Source organism: Jaculus jaculus, chromosome 9 (assembly GCF_020740685.1).
Source record: "Jaculus jaculus isolate mJacJac1 chromosome 9, mJacJac1.mat.Y.cur, whole genome shotgun sequence".
Classification (NCBI taxonomy): domain Eukaryota; kingdom Metazoa; phylum Chordata; class Mammalia; order Rodentia; family Dipodidae; genus Jaculus; species Jaculus jaculus.
Genome location: NC_059110.1, coordinates 49,560,738 through 49,582,526, shown reverse-complemented (window position 1 = coordinate 49,582,526; position 21,789 = coordinate 49,560,738). Strand labels below are relative to the sequence as shown.

Below are 21,789 nucleotides of genomic sequence, written 5' to 3'. Positions count from 1 at the left end.
CATTATTAAACATTCAAGGTATGTCAAAAAGAACCATTTCTTTTAAAAAACACTAAAGTAGAAGGCACAATTCCCCTATTCTAATGCCACATTTAAAACTTTAAATGAGTGTATATTTCTTATTCATAAATATTTTAATAGACTTTTGATCACAATGCACAGAGATTATACTATATATTTCATTTATCATTATCATTATTATTATTTGTTTTTTTGATGTAGGGTCTCACTGTAGCCCAGGCTGACCTGGAATTCACTCAGTAGTCTCAAGGTGGCCTCAAATGCATGATGATCCTCCAACCTCTGCCTCCCAAGTGCTAGCACTAAAGGCATGTACCACCACAGCCAGTTCATTTAGCATTATTTAAAAAATAATTCTCTAGGTTCTCTCAATAGTCTATTAATTATAACCAGCGTTATACTAAAAACAAAATATCTTACAATTAGTTTCTTTATGACCTGGTCTCTTTCTGTAAGCATGGCTTTTAGTTCTGTAATCATTTGTATATCTTCTGGTTTTGATTCTCTCATTAGGTATTTTTCTTCCATTTCTTCTAGTCTAAAAACAAGAAAACCTTTATCTCAATATGATTCAGACAGTCTTTTGCAATAATTTCCTTCATTTTCCAATCAGTCCCATTAAATATATACACATTTAACACAAGACTTTTAAGAATAGTAACATGACTGTCTCAAGAGCTATAGATCAGGTAGTAAGTGCTTTGCAGGTTATTTTTGGAAGAATAATCAAGTTTAAGCAAAGAGTATGTGAATACAGTAAGTGAGCTCTGCAAAAGGATCAATAACTAAATGATACTGACCTAACAAACCCAGGCTGAAGCTAAAAGGTAGGTTTATTGAGTGTTTACCATCAATGCAATATTACTAATGTGATAAAGCTTGGTAACATATATGCAAAGGACAAGAAAAGATACAGGGGAAAGGGAACAAAAGATCAAGTAAATGATCTCATTTTGTCTTCATTTATGAGAAATGAAGTTTTGAAAGTCTGTAATGTCTGTCTGTATATATAAACTAACGAAGACTTTATCAGGCATGAGATGTCTTTTTCACAGGCTACTCTTTCCTGAAGACAAAGATGGCCAGAGGACCGAATGCCACTGAAGACTAAAGTGAAGCAACTGTGTACATCCATGGATCCTGCAGAATCCAGCAGCAAGGACAGGGCAGACCAAAAAGTGCTAGCTTAATATAAAAACAAGTAGTTTCAGTTTTAGAAATTATAGATAATTAGAACAACTGGGCAGAACTTAAGCTTAGTAAAGTTGACTCATTACAAATACTGAGTGACTTAGAGAAGACTTTGTCATCTAGAAATGAGTGCAGTCACTCTGTACAGGCACATCCTAGACAAACCAAAGCTCTCTATGTTGGTGTATGAAATCCTGCCCAGCTCAGCCCAAGGATAAGTCTACATATGCCACATCTGGCTCCAGACCCAGCCTGACTACAGCTCTCAAGTGGCATGTGGGAAGATCTGAGGAACAGAAGTGAGGGCTATAGGCTGAAGAAATGGCTTAGCGGTTAAGGCGTTTGCCTGCAAGGCCAAAGAACTGTGGTTTGATTCTCCAAGACCCACATAAGACAGATATACAAGGTGGCACATGCGTCTGAAATCCATTTGTAAAGGCTGAAGGCCCCGGCATGCCCATTCTCTCTCTCCCCCTGTGTCTTTCTCTCTCTCAAATAAACAAATGATAAAATATTTTAAAAAAGAGAAGTGAGAAAAAAAAAAAGAGAAGTGAGAGCTAATAAAAAGACTGTGGCAGCTCAGGTGCAATCAGCCAGGTCAGTGCTAAGTTACTCATACAATGTATTTCATTACCATTTTTTTTTTTTTTTTGCTCTTTTGTATAAAATAGATGAACTGAAAACTAATAGGGTTCTCTCACACAGTAGTCATATATTTCATTATAGTATGGAAGGACTCATTCTTATAAATTTGTGGGTAAAGATTTTTAAATATTTTTAAGTACTTATTTGAAAAGACACACACATGAGAGAGAGAGAATGGGCACACCAGAGCCTCTTGAGACTGCAAATAAACTCCAGACACATGTGCCACTTTGTGTATCTGGCTTTATGTGGGTGCTAGGGAATTGAACCCAGGCTGTCAGATTTTGCAAGCAAACACCTTAACTACTGAGCCATCTCTCCAGCCCTGGGCAAAAGATTTAAGAAGACTGATAAATACTATCTACTTAAGAAAAAACAAGGCATTTGGGTTTTCTGCTGGAGCGGCCACAGATGTCATTGGAACACATTTCTGTCATGATCAGAAGCAAAGTACAAATATGGGTGCTGCCTGCTGTTGCAGAAAAACAGGCTGCTACAAAAGCTAGCTAAAAGCCTAGCCTAGAGTGAAAGACTTATTCAAGAGCATTATCTCATGTTGGTGTATAAAATGGGAACTTAAGGCAAAATGAGTCCAAAACAATCATTTATGATCTTGGAACCTTGTTTGATGTAAAAGTCATCCCTGAAACTGTGCTCCCATGTGTGTGTGTGTTTATTCAGCTCAGACATTCTTCCTCTACAGGATTGTTACCATTTACTCTCCACAAAGTATATTTATTTATCACCATTGTTTTTGTTTTCTGAGGTACGGTACGGACTCACTCTAGCTCAGGCTGACCTGGAATTCACTATGTAATCTCAGGGTGGCCTTGAACTCATGATAATCCTTCTACCTCTGCCTCCCAAGTGCTGGGATTAAGGCGTGTGTCATCATGCCTGGCTATCACCAAAATTTCTAATGAGAAAGATATCTGGATAAGAAAGAGAAAAAGGACTTCCGGTTAAGATGGCGGCGTAGGTACCACGCCAAAGCAGCCTAGGGGGGAAAAAAGACCAAAAACACTCAGCAAAACACACACTTTTACTAAAAAGTGAGGTGTATAGGAAATTGAAGCGGCAGCAGAGAAGTAGAAGAGTTCCAGAGCATCCAGAGCCTGCACAGGCGGGAAAAGGAGCTCCGGCAGCTCGGCCAACCGCCGCGGCCGCGGCGCACCAGAAAGCCGCCAGACTCGGCTCGAGCCGCAGGAAAAGCCAGGTGCGGGAGCTTTCCCTCACACCGCGCTCTCCCCAACTCGGGAAACGTGAGGGGAGAGCGGCAGCGAGCAAGGGAAGAGCAGACCGCGAGGTAGAAGAACGCTTGGAGCAGCGAGAGAACCAGAGAAGCTGCGGCTCCCTCCCCTCCTCCACTGCCTGAGCCCAGCTCCAGCGAACAAAGCAGCGGCCCTGGGACCCGGCCACGCCAACAGTGGGACCCAAGCAGGAGCAGATTTCGGCAGCAACATCAGCGGCTCCAGCACCGGTAACAGCGGCCCCAGCAGCAGCAGACCCAGGAGTGGCAGCAGCGGCATACTTGGCAGCAGCAGCTTCAGGGGGAGCAGCAGAACTGGACACAGCAGCAGCAGCTTCAGCAACAGTGGTGGCTCCAGCAGTGGCAGCTACAGCAGCAGCAGCGGTGGGTCTAAGCAACACCATCAGCAGCAGTGGCTACAGTCCCAGCAGGAGCAGCTTGAGCAGCAGCAGTTCCAGCAGCAGGGATGCTGATCTGCAGGGCCACACTTGGCAGGCTCGGTTTGCCCCACAGGAAAAGCAAGTGCCCAGCTCCAGAAATCAGAACAGCAGCCCGATGGCCCAGGCACCAATTTGACTGAGACCAAAATCATCCAAGGTAACTGGGATTGCACCAGGGAAGGGTCTCACTTGGTCGCAAGCTGACTTGGATCCCTCAACAGACCAGAAATCTTAACCTCTTTGTTGATAGAGGATCTGGTCGTTATAATAACTACTCTTGCATACATACTTGGGGCTGTTTTGATTGAATGTGTACAATGTTTAGTTAAATTTTACAATCTACCTGTATTTTATTCCACTCAGCCTGCTTGAATACTCCTATAGCAGGGAAACTCAACCCCTAAGAACATCTTTGTAGATACTCTGAGAGTCTTAAGAGCCACACATAACACCTTAAGGTCCTACTCTGAAAATATATTACATCAAATCAATTGATACAGCTAAGAATACCCAGCTAGCTAGAAAATCCAAGCATTAACTTAATCCAAGATACAAAAATATATACATTATAACACAAGAAACACTAAAAAGCAAAATGATATAAACCCACCTAAAAGTTTTAATGCATCAGAAATGTCCTCCAGTGAGAGTTAGATTAAATGCCTGAGAAAGAGTTCAAAAGAATGATTGTAAATATGTTCAAAGTCAGAGAACAAATCAAAGGAGTCAAAGAGGAACTTAAAGAGGAAATCAAAGGAATCAAAGAACATGCAGGACACCAATTTCATGAAATAAAGAAGGCAATACAAGAAATAAATAAGGAAATAGAAATAATAAAGAAAAAACAGTCAGAATTACTAGCAATGAAGAACACAGTTAATGAAATAAAAAACTCTGTAGAAAATATCACCAGTAGGATGGATGAGGGAGAGGACAGAATATCTAAGCTAGAAGACCAGGTGGCAGACCTAATGCAGTCCAACAAAGAGAAAGACAAACTTATAGAAAAGTATGAGTGGGAATTTCAAGATATTCGGGACACTATGAAATGATCCAATATAAGAATTCAGGGCATAGTAGAAGGAGAAGAACTCCACTCCAGAGGCATAGTAGGCGTCTTCAACAAAATCATAGAAGAAAATTTCCTCCAAATTGCAAAAGAGGTGCTAATGCAGATACAGGAAGCCTTTAGAACCTCAGCCAGACAAAACCCAGAAAGAACCTCTCCTCGCCATATTATAATCAAACTTCCAAACACACACACCAAAGAAAAAATATTGAAAGCAGTTAGAGAGAAAAATCAAGTTACCTACAAAAGCAAGCCTATCAGGATTACAGTAGATTATTCAACACAAACTTTTAAAGCAGAAGGGCTTGGAGTGATATATTCCAAGTTCTGAAAGATAACAACTGTCAACCAAGGCTACTTTGTCCTGCAAAGTTATCAACTCAAATAGATGGAGAAATAAAGACATTCCATGACCAAAGCACGTTAAAGGAGTATTTGAAGACAAAACCAGCTCTACAGAAAATACTTGATAGAATCCTCCATGCTGAACAAAAGGAAAAGCACACAGATAAGGAACCTAGAAAAAACAAGCAATACTCAAATACTAGTTAACAGAAGAGAGCGCAGGTAGAACCAGAAACACACACACACACACACAAATGGCAAACATAAATACACACCTTTCAATAATATCTCTTAATATCAACAGCCTCAATGTCCCAAGGAAAAGACATAGATTTGCAGACTGGGTTAAAAAGCAGGATCCTACAATTTGTTGTCTCCAAGAAACTCACCTTTCTACAAAGGATAGACATTATCTTAGGGTGTAAGATTGGAAGATGGTGTTTCAAGCAAATGGGCCTAGAAAACAAGCAGGGGTTGCTATCCTAATATCAGACAGGGTAGACTTTAGTCCAAGTTAGTCAAGAAAGATAAGGAAGGTCACTTTATATTGATTAAGGTCACACTACAACAGGAGCACATTACAATCCTAAACATATATGCACCTAACATGGGGGCTCCCAAATTCGTCAAACAAACACTATTAGAACTAAGGTCACAGATAACACCAAACACAGTGGTGGTGGGTGACTTTAACACCCCACTCTCATCAATTGACAGGTCATCCAGGGAAAGAATAAACAGAGAGGCATCTGGACTAAATGAGGTCATAGAAGGAATGGACTTAACAGACATATACAGGACATTTCATCCAAAGGCTGCAGAATATACATTCTTTTCAGCAGCACATGGAACATTCTCTAAAATGGACCATATATTAGGACACAAAGCAAATCTTAACAAATTCAGGAAAACTGAAATAATTCCTTGCATTCTATCTGACCACAATGGAATTAAACTACAAATCAGTAGCAAGAAAGGATATAGAGCATACACAAAATCATGGAAACTAAACAATACACTACTAAATGATGAATGGGTCAATGAAGAAATCAAAAAGGAAATCAAAAAATTTATAGAGTCAAATCATAATGAGAACTCAACATACCAAAATCTCTGGGACACAATGAAGGCAGTTCTAAGAGGTAAATTTATAGCCTTGAGTGCCTATATTAAGAAATTAGAAAGGTCGCAAGTAAACGACCTAATGCTTCGCCTTAAAGCCTTGGAAAAAGAAGAACAAGGCAAACCAAAAATCAGTAGACGGGAAGAAATAATAAAGATTAGGGCAGAAATTAATGAAATAGAAACAAAAAGAACAATCCAAAGAATTAATGAAACAAAGAGTTGGTTCTTTGAAAGGATAAACAAGATTGATAAACCCTTAGCAAATCTGACCAAAAGAAAGAGAGAAGAGACACAAATTAATAAAATCAGAGATGAACAAGGTAACATCACAACAGATTCCAGATAAATTCAAAAAATCATAGAGACATACTATAAAAGCATATACTCCACAAAGTATGAAAATCTGAAAGAAATGGATGATTTCCTTGATCTATATGACCTACCTAAATTAAAATAAAATGAGATTAATCACTTAAATAGACCTATAACAAACATGGAGATCCAAACAGTTATCAATAATCTCCCAACTAAAAAAAGCCCAGGCCCGGACGGATTCACTGCTGAATTTTACCAGACTTTTAAGGAAGAGCTAACACCATTGCTTCTTAAGTTTTTCCAGGAAATAGAAAAAGAAGGAATTCTACCAAACTCCTTCTATGAGGCCAGCATCACCCTGATACCAAAACCAGGCAAAGACAGAACAAAAAAAGAAAATTACAGACCAATCTCCCTCATGAACATAGATGCAAAAATTCTCAACAAAATATTGGCAAACAGAATACAAGAATATATCAAAAAGATCATTCACCCTGACCAAGTAGGCTTTATTCCAGAGATGCAGGGATGGTTCAACATACGCAAATCTATAAATGTAATACATTACATAAACGGGTTGAAGGACAAAAATCACATGATCATCTTATTAGATGCAGAGAAAGCATTTGACAAAATCCAACATCCCTTCATGATAAAAGTCCTACAGAGACTGGGAATAGAAGGAACATATCTCAATATAATAAAGGCTATTTATGACAAGCCTACAGCCAACATATTACTAAATGGGGAAAAACTGGAAGCTTTTCCACTAAAATCAGGAACAAGACAAGGGTGTCCACTGTCCCCACTTTTATTTAATATAGTTTTGGAAGTCTTAGCCATAGCAATAAGGCAAGAGACACACATAAAAGGGATACAAATTGGAAAGGAAGAAATCAAGTTTTCATTATTTGCAGATGACATGATTCTATACATAAAGGACCCTAAAGACTCTACTAGCAAGCTGTTAGAGCTGATCAAAACCTACAGCAATGTAGCAGGATACAAAATAGATACACAGAAATCAGTAGCCTTCATATATGCTAACAACAAACACACAGAGGATGAAATCAGAGAATCACTCCCATTCACAATTGCATCAAAAAAAATAAAATACCTTGGAATAAACCCAACCAAGGAAGTAAAGAATCTATACAATGAGAACTTTAAAACACTCAAGTGAGAAATTGCAGAAGACACTAGAAAGTGGAGAAACATCCCTTGTTCCTGGATTGGAAGAATCAATATCGTGAAAATGGCAATCTTACCTAAAGCAATCTACACATTTAATGCAATCCCTATCAAAATTCCAAAGGCTTTCTTCATGGAAATAGAAAAAACAATCCAAAAATTCATTTGGAATCACAAAAAACCTCGAATGTCTAAAATAATACTGAGCAACAAAAAAGAGGCTGGTGGTATCACCATACCTGATTTTAACCTATACTACAGAGCTATAGTAACAAAAACAGCATGGTACTGGCACAAAAACAGACATGTAGATCAGTGGAACAGAATAGGCTTACATCTGGGTCCTCTATTCTGTTATTCGATAAAAATGCCAAAAATACTCATTGGAGATGAGACAGCCTCTTCAGCAAATGGTGTTTTGAAAACTGGATATATATCTGCAGAAGGATGAAAATAGATTCTTCTCTCTCGCCATGCACAAGAATTAAGTCCAAATGGATTAAAGACCTTAACATCAGACCGGAAACTCTGAAACTGTTTCAGGAAAAAGTAGGGGAAACCCTTCAACATATTGGTCTTGACAAAGACTTTCTGAATACAACCCCAATTGCTCAGGCAATAAAACCACAGATTAACCACTGGGACCTCATGAAATTACAAAGATTTTGCACCGCAAAGGACACAGTGAAAAAAGCAAAGAGGCAACCTACAGAATGGGAAAAAATCTTCACCAGCTATATATCTGATAAAGGATTAATATCTAGGATATACAAAGAACTCATAAAGTTAAATAATAAGGAATCAAACAAGCCAATCAAAAAATGGGCTATGGAGCTAAATAGAGAGTTCTCAAAGGAAGAAATACGAATGGCATATAAGCATCTAAAAAAATGTTCTACGTCACTAGTCATCAGGGAAATGCAGATTAAAACTACATTGAGATTCCATCTCACTCCTGTCAGATTGGCCACCATCATGAAAACAAATGATCATAAATGTTGGCGGGGATGTGGAAAAAAAGGAAACCTTCTGCACTGCTGGTGGGAATGCAATCTGGTCCAGCCATTGTGGAAAATAGTGTGGAGGTTCCTAAAACAGCTTGAGAATGATCTACCATATGACCCAGCTATAGCACTCCTAGGCATATATCCAAAAGACTCATCACATTTCCTTAGAAGTACGTGCTCAACCATGTTTATTGCTGCTCAATTTATAATAGCTGGGAAATGGAACCAGCCTAGATGTCCATCAACAGATGAGTGGATAATGAAGATGTGGCACATTTATACAATGGAGTTCTACTCAGCGGTAAAGAAAAATGAAGTTATGAAATTTGCAGAAAAATGGATGGACCTGGAAAGTATTATACTAAGTGAGGTAACCCAGATCCAGAAAGCCAAGTGCCACATGTTCTCTCTCATATGTGGATCCTAGCTACAGATGACTGGGCTTCTGCGTGAGAATGAAAATACTTAGTAGCAGAGGCCAGTAAGTTAAAAAGGAGACATAAAGGGTAGAGAAAGGAAGAGGGGAGGATACTTAATAGGTTGATATTGTATGTATGTAATTACAATGATTGTAATGGGGAGGTAATATGATGGAGAATGGAATTTCAAATGGGAAAGTGTGGGGGTGGGGAGGGAGGGAATTACCATGGGATATATTTTATAATCATGGAAAATGTTAATAAAAATTAAAAAAAAAATTAAGCCAGAAAAAAAATGAGTATATATGAACACTCATCTTGTGTATAATATATGTATATTTAATAGCCTGTATGGAGCTGATAAAATATTCTTTCTATATAATGTTATGTCATAAGGTATAGCGGTTAGAATGTGTGAATTTAACTTCTAGCTATACTTCTCATTAACTGTGAGATCTTAAGCAAGTTGATTAGTATAATCAATATTTTATACTTATTTCATATTTTCAGCCAGAAATTTAATGATCTAGCTGTGTTTTATAAAATATTTACCTAATCTCCTAATATAATTTATTAAAGTTTATTCCTTTCTAAAAAAAGAAAAAGAAAGAGAGAAAGGTTTTGATAAAAAATCAATAAATCCAAGTACTATGAAATAGATTTAACTTGTGAATATACTTCTGGATCTATTAGTCTTTTGAAATGATCATAGGAAGAAAGCTTGGCACTACTACCAATATCCATTTCAAGCCAACATTCGTCAACATTCTCCCTTTCTTCAGTTGCCACACAGCTCTAACCCAGCATTGCTAGAGAAGTAGGAGATGATTCTGAGTCTGTTTTTTACTCTGCTTGTTTTAATGCAGACATGAGACAGAGAAAGGAAAAGAGAGAGATGGATTCACTATGTAGCTCAGGCTGGCTCTGAACTTGTTGAGTTCCTCTTGCCTTTGCTCGTAAGTGCTAGGATTACAGATGGGCACTAACATGCTCATGTAGTTCTCTGTATCCTAAGGGCCTTCATAACATGTTCTTCACCATATTTCCTGTCACTTGAGCAGACCCTGAACATCAATGTTCTAGCTAGAATCCAATTTGATCTTTACAATTTACATTTACACAGTTACTTAAGAGTAAGGGATATGGTTTTTCTTTAATTGGGACAAGTATGAGGATTAGAGCTCAACAACCAGCACCCATCTAGAACCCCAGTGCTGAGGATGGGGGCAGACACAGGAGAATCACTGGACCTCACTGCTTGCTATCATATCCTAAAAGAGTTAGAAGTTCAGTTATAGACTCTGTCTCAAGGAAACAGGGTGAGCAGCAGAGAACATCTGATATTTTCCTCTGGCTTCCATGTGTGTTCATGGGACATGTGCATCTTCTCTCTTTCTCTCACACACACCAAAATCAAATAAATACAATAAGGCAAGAATTACTAAAGCTGGGGAAACACAAGTACATGCATACTTTTAACCTAAAGACTGCTAAGAAAGGAGCAGCAGCACAAGTTAAATCAGTAATTAGTCATTGTTAGATTCTCACCAGGTGTGCATGAGCCCCCTCCATTTTTTAGTTCTCAGAATGCATAGGTTCATGAAAAACACAATTCTGAAAGATGAAATGTTGATAACAATCTATAAACTACAAAAGGTCTCTCCAAGTTATCATTTGCCTCATGCTGTTTTTATGAAGAATGACTGATAATGTTAGTCTCTTGAGATTTTAGAGCCAAACAACAGCATTAGACATAAGTATATTCTAGAACTTCAATTTTATGAAGATGAAGGCTAGAGAGATGTCTCAACACTTAAGGTGTGCTAAGGTGCTTGCCTGCAAAGTCAAAGACCTGGTGTGGTGGTTTGATTCGAGTGTTCCCCAAAAACTTAGGTGTTCTGAATGCTAGGTTCCCAGCTGATGGAGATTTGGGAATTAATACCTCCTGGAGGGAGTATATTGTTGGGGGCAGGCTTGTGGGTGTTATAGCCACCTCACCCTTGCTAGTGTTTGGCACACTCTCTTGATCCTGTTGTCTACCTTATGTGGGCCAGGGGTGATGTCCACCCTCTGCTCATGCCATCATTTTCCCTACCATCGTGGAGCTTCCCTTCAAGCCTGTAAACCAAAATAAACCTCTTTTTCCCACAAGCTGCTCTGGGTTGGGTGATTTCTAGCAGCAACATGAACCTGACTACAACATATGGGTTTGATTCCCCAGTACCCACGTAAACTCCTCTGAGCCCTGCTCTACCTGTCAATAGAATCTTCACAATTCTCTTTCAAAAAAAAATATGAAGATGAAAGAATTCTGTTATACATGAAGGAAACACAGGACTGTAGCATCTAATGCTGGATGTTTCCCATAAATCCTGAGCATACTTGATTTATGCTAACAGTATTACTACTTACCTACCTTCTACAAAGCTTATGAAAAATAACTGGAATGGTAAATTAAATTAAAAACAAAATATCCAGACATGGTGGCACACACCTTTATCCCAGCATTTGGGAGGCAGAAGTAGAAGGATCACCAAGAGTTCAAGGTCACTCTAAGACTACATAGTGAATTTCAGGTTAGCCTGGGCTACATTAAGACCCTACCTCAATGCCCCCCCCCCTCAAAAATAACAACAGTACTACTTTTTTCAATGAGACAGAGAAAGAGAGAGAGAATTAGCACACCAGGGCCTTAGCCACTGCACTCAAACTCCAAACATGTGCACTACCTTGTGCACATGTATCACCTTGTGTGTATGGCTTACATGGGTTCTGGAGGTTGAACCTGGGTCCTTAGGTTTCACAGGCAAGCACATTAACCACAAGCCATCTCTCCACCCCCCAAACAGTATTTCTGAAGTATTATAATGGACTCAAAGTTGATAAAGAATGGATAATTTTGACATGGTGGTGTGCATCTTTTAGTTAGGGACTAGTAACCTACTTAATGTTCACAAACACCATCTACATTCTGTCAGAAAGAAATGACTCTTTGTTACAGTACATCTAGAGTAAATTAAACCTAGGTGTGGGACAAATGCCAGTAATTCCAGGTCTTGGGAAGTGTAGGCAGGAGGCTCACAAATTTGAGGCCAGCCTCAGCTACATAGTAAGTTCAAGGCCATCCAGAGCTACATGAAAACCTCTCAAAAAATTCTGAACAATTTTTTTTACCCAATAAACAATGTACGCCCTGACCCCAATGTCTAATGAGTGTTTTATTTTGCTTAAATTTTCTTTACCTATTGAATACATCATTTAGATAAAATCAAATATCCCTTATCTCATTTGCTTTTTTCCCCCTCCACTTTGGCAGTACTAGGGAGTGATCCTAGGGCCTTCTGCATGCTAGATAAGCACTCTACCACCCAGCTATTTCCCTGCTCTCATATGCTTTTATAACAAACAAAAAAAATCACAAATTTTTTTTTTTAGACTCAAGGTTCTTACTAGGATGTACAGTCTAAAAAATAAAGCTTTCAAAAAACCTGAAAAATGATTGCTTTAATACCAAGCACCAGAAAACAGAATGAATTTCTAATGATCATTTCAGAAGAGACAGAGACTCATCACCATTTCTATAGTTTTTTTTTTAACTTACTGCCCTCTCTTCCCTAGAGTCCAGCTGTATTTGCAAGAGCAGCAGCTCTCAGCCACTTCTGCTCCAGGCTTTGGCCTGCAGGTGGAACCATGTTCCTTCAGGCCCTCCCTTATCCCATAGAAATCTACTGGGTGAACCCAAAGTGAGACAGTAGATTAAGAGCTTTAATAGAGTACCCCACTCCTTTGGAACAGACATGTTCTCCTGGATCCATAAGAAGGAAAAAAAAACATGCTCCCATTTATTCTAAATCTTAACTGTTCAGCAGATCTAAGCAGGTTTCTTATCAAAACAAGTTCAGAGACATCCAATACTGCTTCCTAGTATGGGCCACTAGTTCAAAGGAAGCTATTTGCATTGAAGTTAATTAATGTGCAGTTAAAAAGTCCATTCCTCAAGCCAGGTGTGGTGGTGCATGCCTTTAATCCCAGCACTCAGGAGGCAGAGGTAGGAGGATCGCCATGAGTTTGAAGCCACCCTGAGACTCCATAGTAAATTCCAGGTCAGCCTGAGCTACAGTGAGACCCTACCTCGAAAAACAAAACAAAACAAAACAAAACAAAAACAAAAAACAAAAACAAACAAAAAGTCCATTCCTCAGTTGCAGTGACTACAGTTCAAGTGATTCACAAATGCCACATCTAAGAGCATTTCATCACTGCAGAAAAACTGTATGAGTTAAAATAAAATTATATGTATGTGTGTTGGTTTTAATGTAAAATGTTCCCCACAGCCTCATGTGTTTGTGACTAAACCCCAATACCCAATACTCAATACCCAACAGGTAGAGCCTTTGGGAGATGTATTCTTGCAGGAGGAGGTATGTCACTAGGGGTGAGCCTTGAGATTTTATAATCCAGCCTCCCTTGCCAGTGCTGGTTAGTTTATTCTTGCTGCTGATGATATGTAATGATGTGAGCTAAGTTCCTACCCTGCCATGAAAAAAAAGAAATCCCTTGATCCAGAAATAAACTCTTTCCTACCATAAACTATTTCTGTTCAGGTGTTTTGTCCCAACAAGAAGGTAACTGCTAAAAGTGTTTGGTTTTAATTAAACAAGTAAACACCTACAGCTAAATATGTTTCTGATAAAAAGAGAAACATGGGAGATGGCTTAGTAGTTAAGGTGTTTGCCTTCAAAGCCTAAGGACCCATGTTTGACTTTCCAGATCCCATGTAAGCCAGATGAACAAAGGTGAAGCAAGCAGAAGGTCACATATGCCCACTAGGTGGCACAAGCGTCTGGAGTTCAATTGCTATGGCTGAGGCCCTGGTGTGCCAATTCTCTCTCTCTCTCTCTCTCTCTCTCTCTGTCTCTCACAAAATAAAAATTTTTTAAAAATTTTAAAAAGAGAGAAACATGGATAGTTAATGCAGAACCAAAATGAAGTTAAAACTGAATGCCAGGTCTAGAAAAGAAGATGAAATATTTTACTTAATGATAATGCTAATTCTTCAATTATTAAATGATGCTAACATAGAATAATAAAGTTAATGTTTGCTATGTGCAAAACCATACAGAAAATAATAAAGTAAAAGCAAACACACCTTTTTGTGGGGACAGGCAGGACACAGACAAACACAGGTGTCCTTTGTGAGCATGTTGTGAGGAGCACCCAGGACTGCAGTGTCTGGTTAGTGAACACTGAGGCCAGAAGTGAGAGAGGAGGCGCATGGGTTGATTCCTCATTTCTGTACAGCATATGAGCTTCTAGACTTCCACAACAGATGCCTGCCTAGCCTAACACCATGGCTCTAAATATTTTAAGTATCTAAATCATTATTCTTAAACATTTTAAGAATACCTTCACAAAGTGATTGGCGATTATTAGGGAGCCTCATTAAATTTACTCATGATGCATTCAGAAAGTACCCACTAATGTGAAGAGTCGAAATATATTTATCAGGAACAGTGTGTCATCTCAGAACACTTGAGGAAATACAGACTGTTGGGGGCATGTTTTCTGTTTCAACCTAATCTTCTGTGTATATGCATCTATGCATGTAGAAATGTTGACTGAGACTGAATTGCACACATGGATGAAGGACAAGTTTTATTTAAAACTTTTTTTTTTTTAATTTGAGAGAGAGAGAGGCAGAGAGGGAGAGAGAGAATGGATATGCCAAGGCCTCTAGCCATTGCAAATGAAGTGCAGATGCATGCGTCATTTTGTGAATCTGGCTTACAAAGTCCTGGGGAATCGAGCCTGGGCCCTTAGGCTTTGAATTTTATGTAAGAGGAAAATAAACATAAATTAATAACACAGGGTGTAGATCATGGCCTGGGAAGATGAGAGTGTAACATTTAATAATGGGATCAGATATCAACTGTTACTTTATTGACATATATGAATAACTGATTAGAAAAAAAGAGGGTAACAGTGAATAATAGCAGCAGCTCATAGTTGATTTTTTTTTTTTTTTTTTTTTTGAGGTAGGGTCTTGCTCTAGCTCAGGCTGACTGACCTGGAATTCACTATGTAGTCACAGGCTGGCCTTGAACTCACAGTGAGCCTCCTACCTCTGCCTCTCAAGTGCTGAGATCAAAGGCATGCAGCACTACACCCAGAAAGAGTCAATTAATTCTAAAATAATCTATGATGGACCAGGGCTTAGGCCACTGAAAAAAACTGAATAGAAGGCAAGTTAGCTCTAGTAGTTCATGAATAGACAGGAAAGAGAAAGGAGTTTTGAATTTTCTTAATGAACATTAAGCAATGATTTAAAATTTTGGCTTTAGCAATACTGGAATTACTAAATGTAAATATGGGTAGTACTTTATTTGTATTAATATTCCATTATATATTTGAAAAACAATAAAATAATTATTGCTTATAGGAATTCCAACAGTACCTAGGTAGAGCAGAAAACAAGTCTCTGCTCTATCCTGCCCCCAATCTCCTAAATCACTCCCTAAAGAAAGCTACTATCATTATGTTTCTTTTTCAAAATCTCTGGGATCTTCAATACAATATGTATTGCTAGTGTGCAGGGTTACACTATTTCTGTTGTTCTCAATGAACACATCTTTTCCTTAACATTATATAGTGAACATATTTTGAGTGACACTCTGAAGATGAGTATTATCTTAGCAAGCAGCAGATGACTCATAATCATTCCAGGGCTTCATCCTAATGAAAGAACATGTCTCACTGCAATGACCATCTGCAATACAGTACTTCACTTTTCCATTCTAAGTATTGCTTTTATTAGATTTAAAACAAAAGTTAGTCTAAACTTAGATACAGTGCTCCTCAATTTATTATCCACATGGAAATGAATTTTCTTTAACATAATATGACTTACGACACTTGTAAAGCTGCATTTATTTCCTTGAGTAGCTCATTAGTCTTATTAAAATCTGCCCGCATGACATTTTTCTCTCTGAGGTGGTCTGCTGTTATGACATCCAGCTCTTTCTCAAGTCTCTTGTTTAAATCTTGTTCATGCAACCTGTTTAATTCATTTTTAGTTGAGAAAATGTTATTCTGAAGTCAAACTTTCAATACTTCTATGTTATACCAGATTTGAAGTGCTTCTTATTTTGGAATAATACATGGACAATCAGTGCAAGCAGCCTAACTTCAGCTAGTCTGCTATGATCCTCTGACTTGCAATAAAGTTGTCTCCTTTTATCCTTTGTTAGTGTTTCTAAAATATTTTAATTATGTAAAACTTCCAAGGTTAATGAGTACATATATACCATCAAATGCAAACAAACATTTCCTCTATATTCTAGATTATAATATAACCCTCCACTAAAGTAAAAATGTGGTCTTCAATATCTTATGAGAAGGCTGTCTAGTCACAAAAATAGGCACATGTTGCTATGCATTTTTGCACCATCCTTTCAGATAACAATGCATACTCCTTTTGTTGTGATTACTGCCATACCTCATCTGTTGGTTAGATTCACTTCGGACTCTGAGAATTTCATTTCCCTTAAGCTCCAGTTCTTTTGTTAGGGCACTTATGTTCTCATTAAGGTGCTGCACCTCTTTATCCAAATCGGAGATGTGGTGTTCTCTGTGCCTTAATTCCTCTTGCAAATCTGTTATTCTACACATGTGCTCCTTACTCTGTTAAAAAAAAAAAAAAAAGATACTTATAAAATTTTGCAATATATTTCTTTCTGTGTTTATATAAGGGAAAGAAAAGGACATACCTGAATGTCAAGTATAATCATTCTGACATTGCTTCAAAAACAAACAGCTCAAAATAAGAAAACCTCAAGGTTCTTTCTCATCTAAATACCTAAAAAGAAGTATTTATGTGAATATAGTTTGAATAATGTTAGGGCTACAAAGAACCCTAAAGGTCATGATTTGTATCTCTCTCATTTTATAATAAGGAAACCAAGACCCAGGAACCAATTTGTCCAAAGATAATGTATAATAAATGTGAGAGCTGACATTTGAGCATAGATCTCAAACAGCTGCAATTGTCTGGAAGTAACAGTGTGAACACCACTATCCTTTAACCTTAAAAGTGGCTGCATCTATGGAAACTTTGCAACATATATTTTCCATGGTTTAAAAAAACAGACCTTTCTGCTTAGTGCTGTTCTGTTACTTAATACATAAGCTCCCATTCATTTTCCAGAAACCATTATTTTCTTTAGGTTCTGCAGATCTAATCATTGTCAATTTTACTGTAGGCCTCCTTAAAGAGAACTTCCCTCCACAGTCAACAGTGACTCATTTAAACTCTAGGTATGATCATTTACCAAAGCTGAGGACTGAAAAGTAAAAGTTGTAAGTCTAGTAACTAATAACTAATAGTTTTATATTTTATTGAGAGAGAAAGAAAGAGGGAGGGAGGGAGGAGGAGAGGGAGAGAGAGAGGGAATGGGCATGCCAGAGCCTCCAGCCAGTGTAAACAAACTCCAAATGCATGCACCCCCTTGTGCATCTTGCTTATGTAGGTACTGGGGAATTGAACCGGGTTTGGCTTTGTAGGCAAACACCTTAACCACTACACCATCTTCTCCAACTCAATAAGTAATAGTTTTAATCAAAAATTCCATAAAACACTGTCATTCCATACAACAGTACCCTTAAGATCTCAAACTAGCTAATTAAAGGAAAGTACACTGGGCCATACAACAAAATATAAAAATTATATGAATAGCACCTGGATAGAATATTAATTGAGTTAGAATTACTTATTTCTCTTAAAAAATAACTCTTCACTATAAGATAGATAATATTTTGGGAAAATAATAGTTTGCACAAAACTATCTTCAGAAAATTACGACATTCAGTTTCCTCATATTTAGAAACCAGCCCAACACAAAATGCTCACACCCACCTGCCTTCTACTGATATCTATGCTTCTCTCCAACTCCATTTTAGCAGCTGCCAGTTCTTGGTGGTGGTTGTGCCTTAACAACTCAATGGCAGCTGCATGCTGGTGGTTTAGTTCTGAGCGTAGGGAAGCTGGAATGCAAAGAAAATAGCTTATCAAAAGTGTCAACAGCACTCTAGGAAAAAGTATACAAGTCACAGATTATTTTTAAGATTAGGTTAGTAGCATATGTATATTAAATTGTTAACACTACTAGAAACTGTCATGAATTGAAATATAGACTATCATATATGATCATGAACTTGAAATACATGTAGTTTAAGTGATAGAAGCATTTCTATATATGATTTCAGTTTGAAGAAAAGTGCTAATGGGGATGAAATGCTTTCACTTTTACTATTAAGATAATGTGATTTTAGAGTTGTACTATAATAAATGTTTAGGAGGCAACTTCCCCCCTAAGTAAGGATTCCTCAACAATAACCTCAGCATATGGGAAGTACAGCTGGCAAATGCTTTTATTGCTTTAAGGCTATCACCTTCTTTCTCTTTCTTGAGAGAGGATCTTGTGTAGCCCAGGCTGGCTCAAACTCACTATCTACCTGAGGCTGGTCTTGAATTCCTGATCCTCCTGTCTCCACTTCTCAAGGGCTGAGATCATAGGCATGTACCACCATTCTTTCCCCTGGAATTAATTGTTTCATAAAATCCACAAACACTGAATGTCAGCACTATACTAAAGGAGAATAAAATCTTAGTCTGTGTGATTGCTCAAGCTAGAGGTGAAGCCATGATGCTATGGTACTATGTAGACATCAGAAACGAATGTTAGATATACGAAAGCACTGTAATGTCTCAGGAGAAAGAGAATGAGGATGTTATCACAAAGGCACTATAATGCCAAGTTGGTCTAAAAACTAAGGCTGGAGAGATGGCTCAAGAGTTAAGGTGCCTGCAAATAAACAGGATTCAATTTCCCAGTACCCAGGTAAATAAATCTACAAGCACAAAGTGGAACACACATCCAGAATTCATTTCCAATGGTACTAGGCTTTGGTGTGCCCATTCTCAGTATCTCTGTCTCTATATCGCTCCCTTTCCCTTCGCTCCCTCCCTCTCTCACTCTCTTTCTCTCTGTGCTTGAAAATATATAAATAAAACTTTTTTGTTGTTGTTTTGAGGTTGGATCTCACTCCAGTCCAGGCTGACCTGGAATTCACTATGTAGTCTCAGGGTGGCCTTGAACTTACAGTGATCCTCCTACCTCTGCCTCTCGAGTGTTGGGATTAAAGGTGTGTGTCACCCCACCCAGCGTAATAAAACTATGTTTTAAAAGAAGATTACAAAACTGAGTTGGGACAGTTCCAGTGGAGAAAAAGAAAAACATTCACGAAGGAGCGATAGATAATATGTGAAAGAAAGAACTTGACTTGTCTAACAACCTGTTAGAGGTCTGGTGGCAGAAGACCACAGTGTACACACATACTGACCTGAGAAGAAGAATGAAGCCCAGTCTGAGACAGTTTAGTAAAATATGTTTTTGCTTTAATTTAGGCCCATGGTTCTCAAACTGGGATATGAGTGGCAGTGATCTTAAAGGAATTTGGAGATTGTACATGGCCATCTCCTTAAACACAATTATTCTTGAAGATCTTGAAGAATAGATATACAAATAAATAAAATGTAAATTATAAATGTAGGCTAAAACATGAGATTGAAGAAATACTGCCCCTGTAGTTAGTCAATCTAGGCTCCTTGTGAGTCTCTATGGAGGACATAAGCTCAGTTTTCCCTGGTACTAAGGGGCTTCTTTAGTGCCCTTACACCAGGCACTAACACGGAAAATCATGGAAAGATTTAGAGTAGGAAGTCTCATGTGAGGTTTAAACATTACAGAGTTTTGTTTGGCTGCAGACTGGCTGAGGGATAGATGGAAGGAAGGGAGATCTCCAGGAAAGTTACAACAATCCAGGCCTTGAAGAAAGCAGGGCAAAAGAACCTGTGGAAATAGGTCTAGTAACTGGCATTAAAGGGTACAGATCAGAGCAGTAGGAGTGCCGTGAAGACATATACTAGCATGGGAACAAGGAACTCAAAGAGGTAACGGTCAAAGGAGCAAAGGTTATACACAGTGAAAATTAGATGACAGCTTGGATCAGGAAGCCCCCAAAGTCAATTGTGCCTCTGGGCATGTGATTTTCATGGGAGTGATGGGAGTACAAAAGACCTCAAAGATCCTAATAAACAGCTAGTATCTAGAACATGTAAAGAATCTCAAAACTTAACAGTAAAAATGAAGAATCTAGTTAGAAAGATAAAATATGCGTATTATACACAAGAACATGAAAAAATGTTCAGTATTATTAACTATTATAGAAATACAAATTTAAGCCACAAGGAGATATCTCTCCATTCCTATCAGAATAGCTAAAATATAGTGACCCCATTAAATATTAGTGAAGATATGAGGTAAATGGATCATTAAGACTATGCCAATGGTTTTAAAAAGCCATTCTGAAAAAGTGTGACAGTACCTAAAACAACCTAAATACATACCTACTATTTAATCCAGCAACACTGCACAGTTTTCATTCTAGAGAAATGAAAACTTATATTCACACAAAACATATACATGAATATTTGTACACACAGACATAACATATATGGTGGTTTGAATCAGATGTCCCCCATATACCATGTGATTTGAATGTTTGCTCCTCAGCTGGTGGTTTTGACGTTAATTAGTCTTGTTGTGGGGGTGACCTTGATGTTATTAGTCCCCAGCTTGCCAGTGCTAGTTTGGCTCACTCTCCTGCTATCTTCCACCTGCTGTAACAAGGAGTGATATCCAGCTTCTGCTGTAGGACAATCTTTATCCTGCCATCATGAAGCTTCCCCACAAGAATGGAAGCTAAAATATTTTCCTGTCATCAGCTACTTCTGGTTAAGTGTTTTGTCCCAGCAAATGATAACTACAGCACAGCTAAATGGAAAGCTCAGATGACCTCTAGTGGATGACAGACAACAAATGGTGGCATGCTGATAACACTGACCACTTAACAAGAAAGGAAACAAGGGCTGGAGAGATGGCTTAGTGGTTAAGACACTTGCGTGCGAAGCCTAAGTAACAGGTTCTAGTTCCCAGTACCTACATAGGTCAGATGCACAAGCTGGCATATGCACCTACAGTCTGTAGTGGCTGGAAGCCCTGTGTGCCCATTCTCTCTCTCTTTATCTACCTCTTTCGCTTACATTAATAATAATAAATTTTAAAACAAAGAAAATCTACTGATATGTACACCAACCTGAGTAACTTCCGAGAAAGACACCAAGTGGAAAAAAAAAGCCAATTTCTAAAAATGTGATTCCATTAATAAAATCATTAACATTCTGAAAAATGACAAAACTGTAGAAATGAAGAGATCTGAGGGTTTCCAGGAAAGGCAGGAAAGCAGGTATGGCTACAAGATGGACATGAGACATTTCCATGGCAATGAAAATACTCTGTACCCTAACAGTATAGATACCCATATACTGGTGGTGGCAATTTACTTTACCTTTTTTTTTTTTTTTTTTTTTTTTTTTAATTTTGAGGTAGGGTCTTGCTTTAGCCAAGACTGACCTGGAATTCACTATGTAGTCTCAGATTGGCCTTGAACTCAAATCAATCTTTCTACTGTGGCCTTCCAAGTTCTGGGATTAAAGGTGTGCAACACCATACCCAGAAGAGAGAGTAAGAGTGGGAATGGGTGCACCAAGGCCTCTAGCCACAGCAAACGAACTCTAGAAGAATGTGCCAGTTTGTGGGTATTGAGGAATCAAACTCGGGTCTTGGCTGGGTCATCTTTCCAGCCCCAGATATGC

At 38.3% G+C, this 21,789-nt stretch overlaps 1 protein-coding gene across 12 annotated transcripts in view; it reads right to left on the bottom strand.

Annotated features, from left to right (window-relative positions):
• Fam184a (family with sequence similarity 184 member A) overlaps positions 1-21,789 on the bottom strand; it is a 155,804-nt gene that overhangs the window by 7,007 nt on the left and 127,008 nt on the right. For 9 of the 12 annotated variants that reach the window (XM_045159050.1, XM_045159043.1, XM_045159047.1 and 6 more), the window contains 4 exons: positions 17,929-18,056; positions 16,513-16,697; positions 15,925-16,071; positions 442-559 (listed from right to left, as the gene is read on the bottom strand). In XM_045159050.1, coding sequence (XP_045014985.1) covers positions 442-559; positions 15,925-16,071; positions 16,513-16,697; positions 17,929-18,056 — 578 coding nt within the window. The remainder of the gene's footprint in view (positions 1-441; positions 560-15,924; positions 16,072-16,512; positions 16,698-17,928; positions 18,057-21,789) is intronic. The other 3 variants (XM_045159046.1, XM_045159051.1, XM_045159053.1) reach the window with 1 other exon arrangement.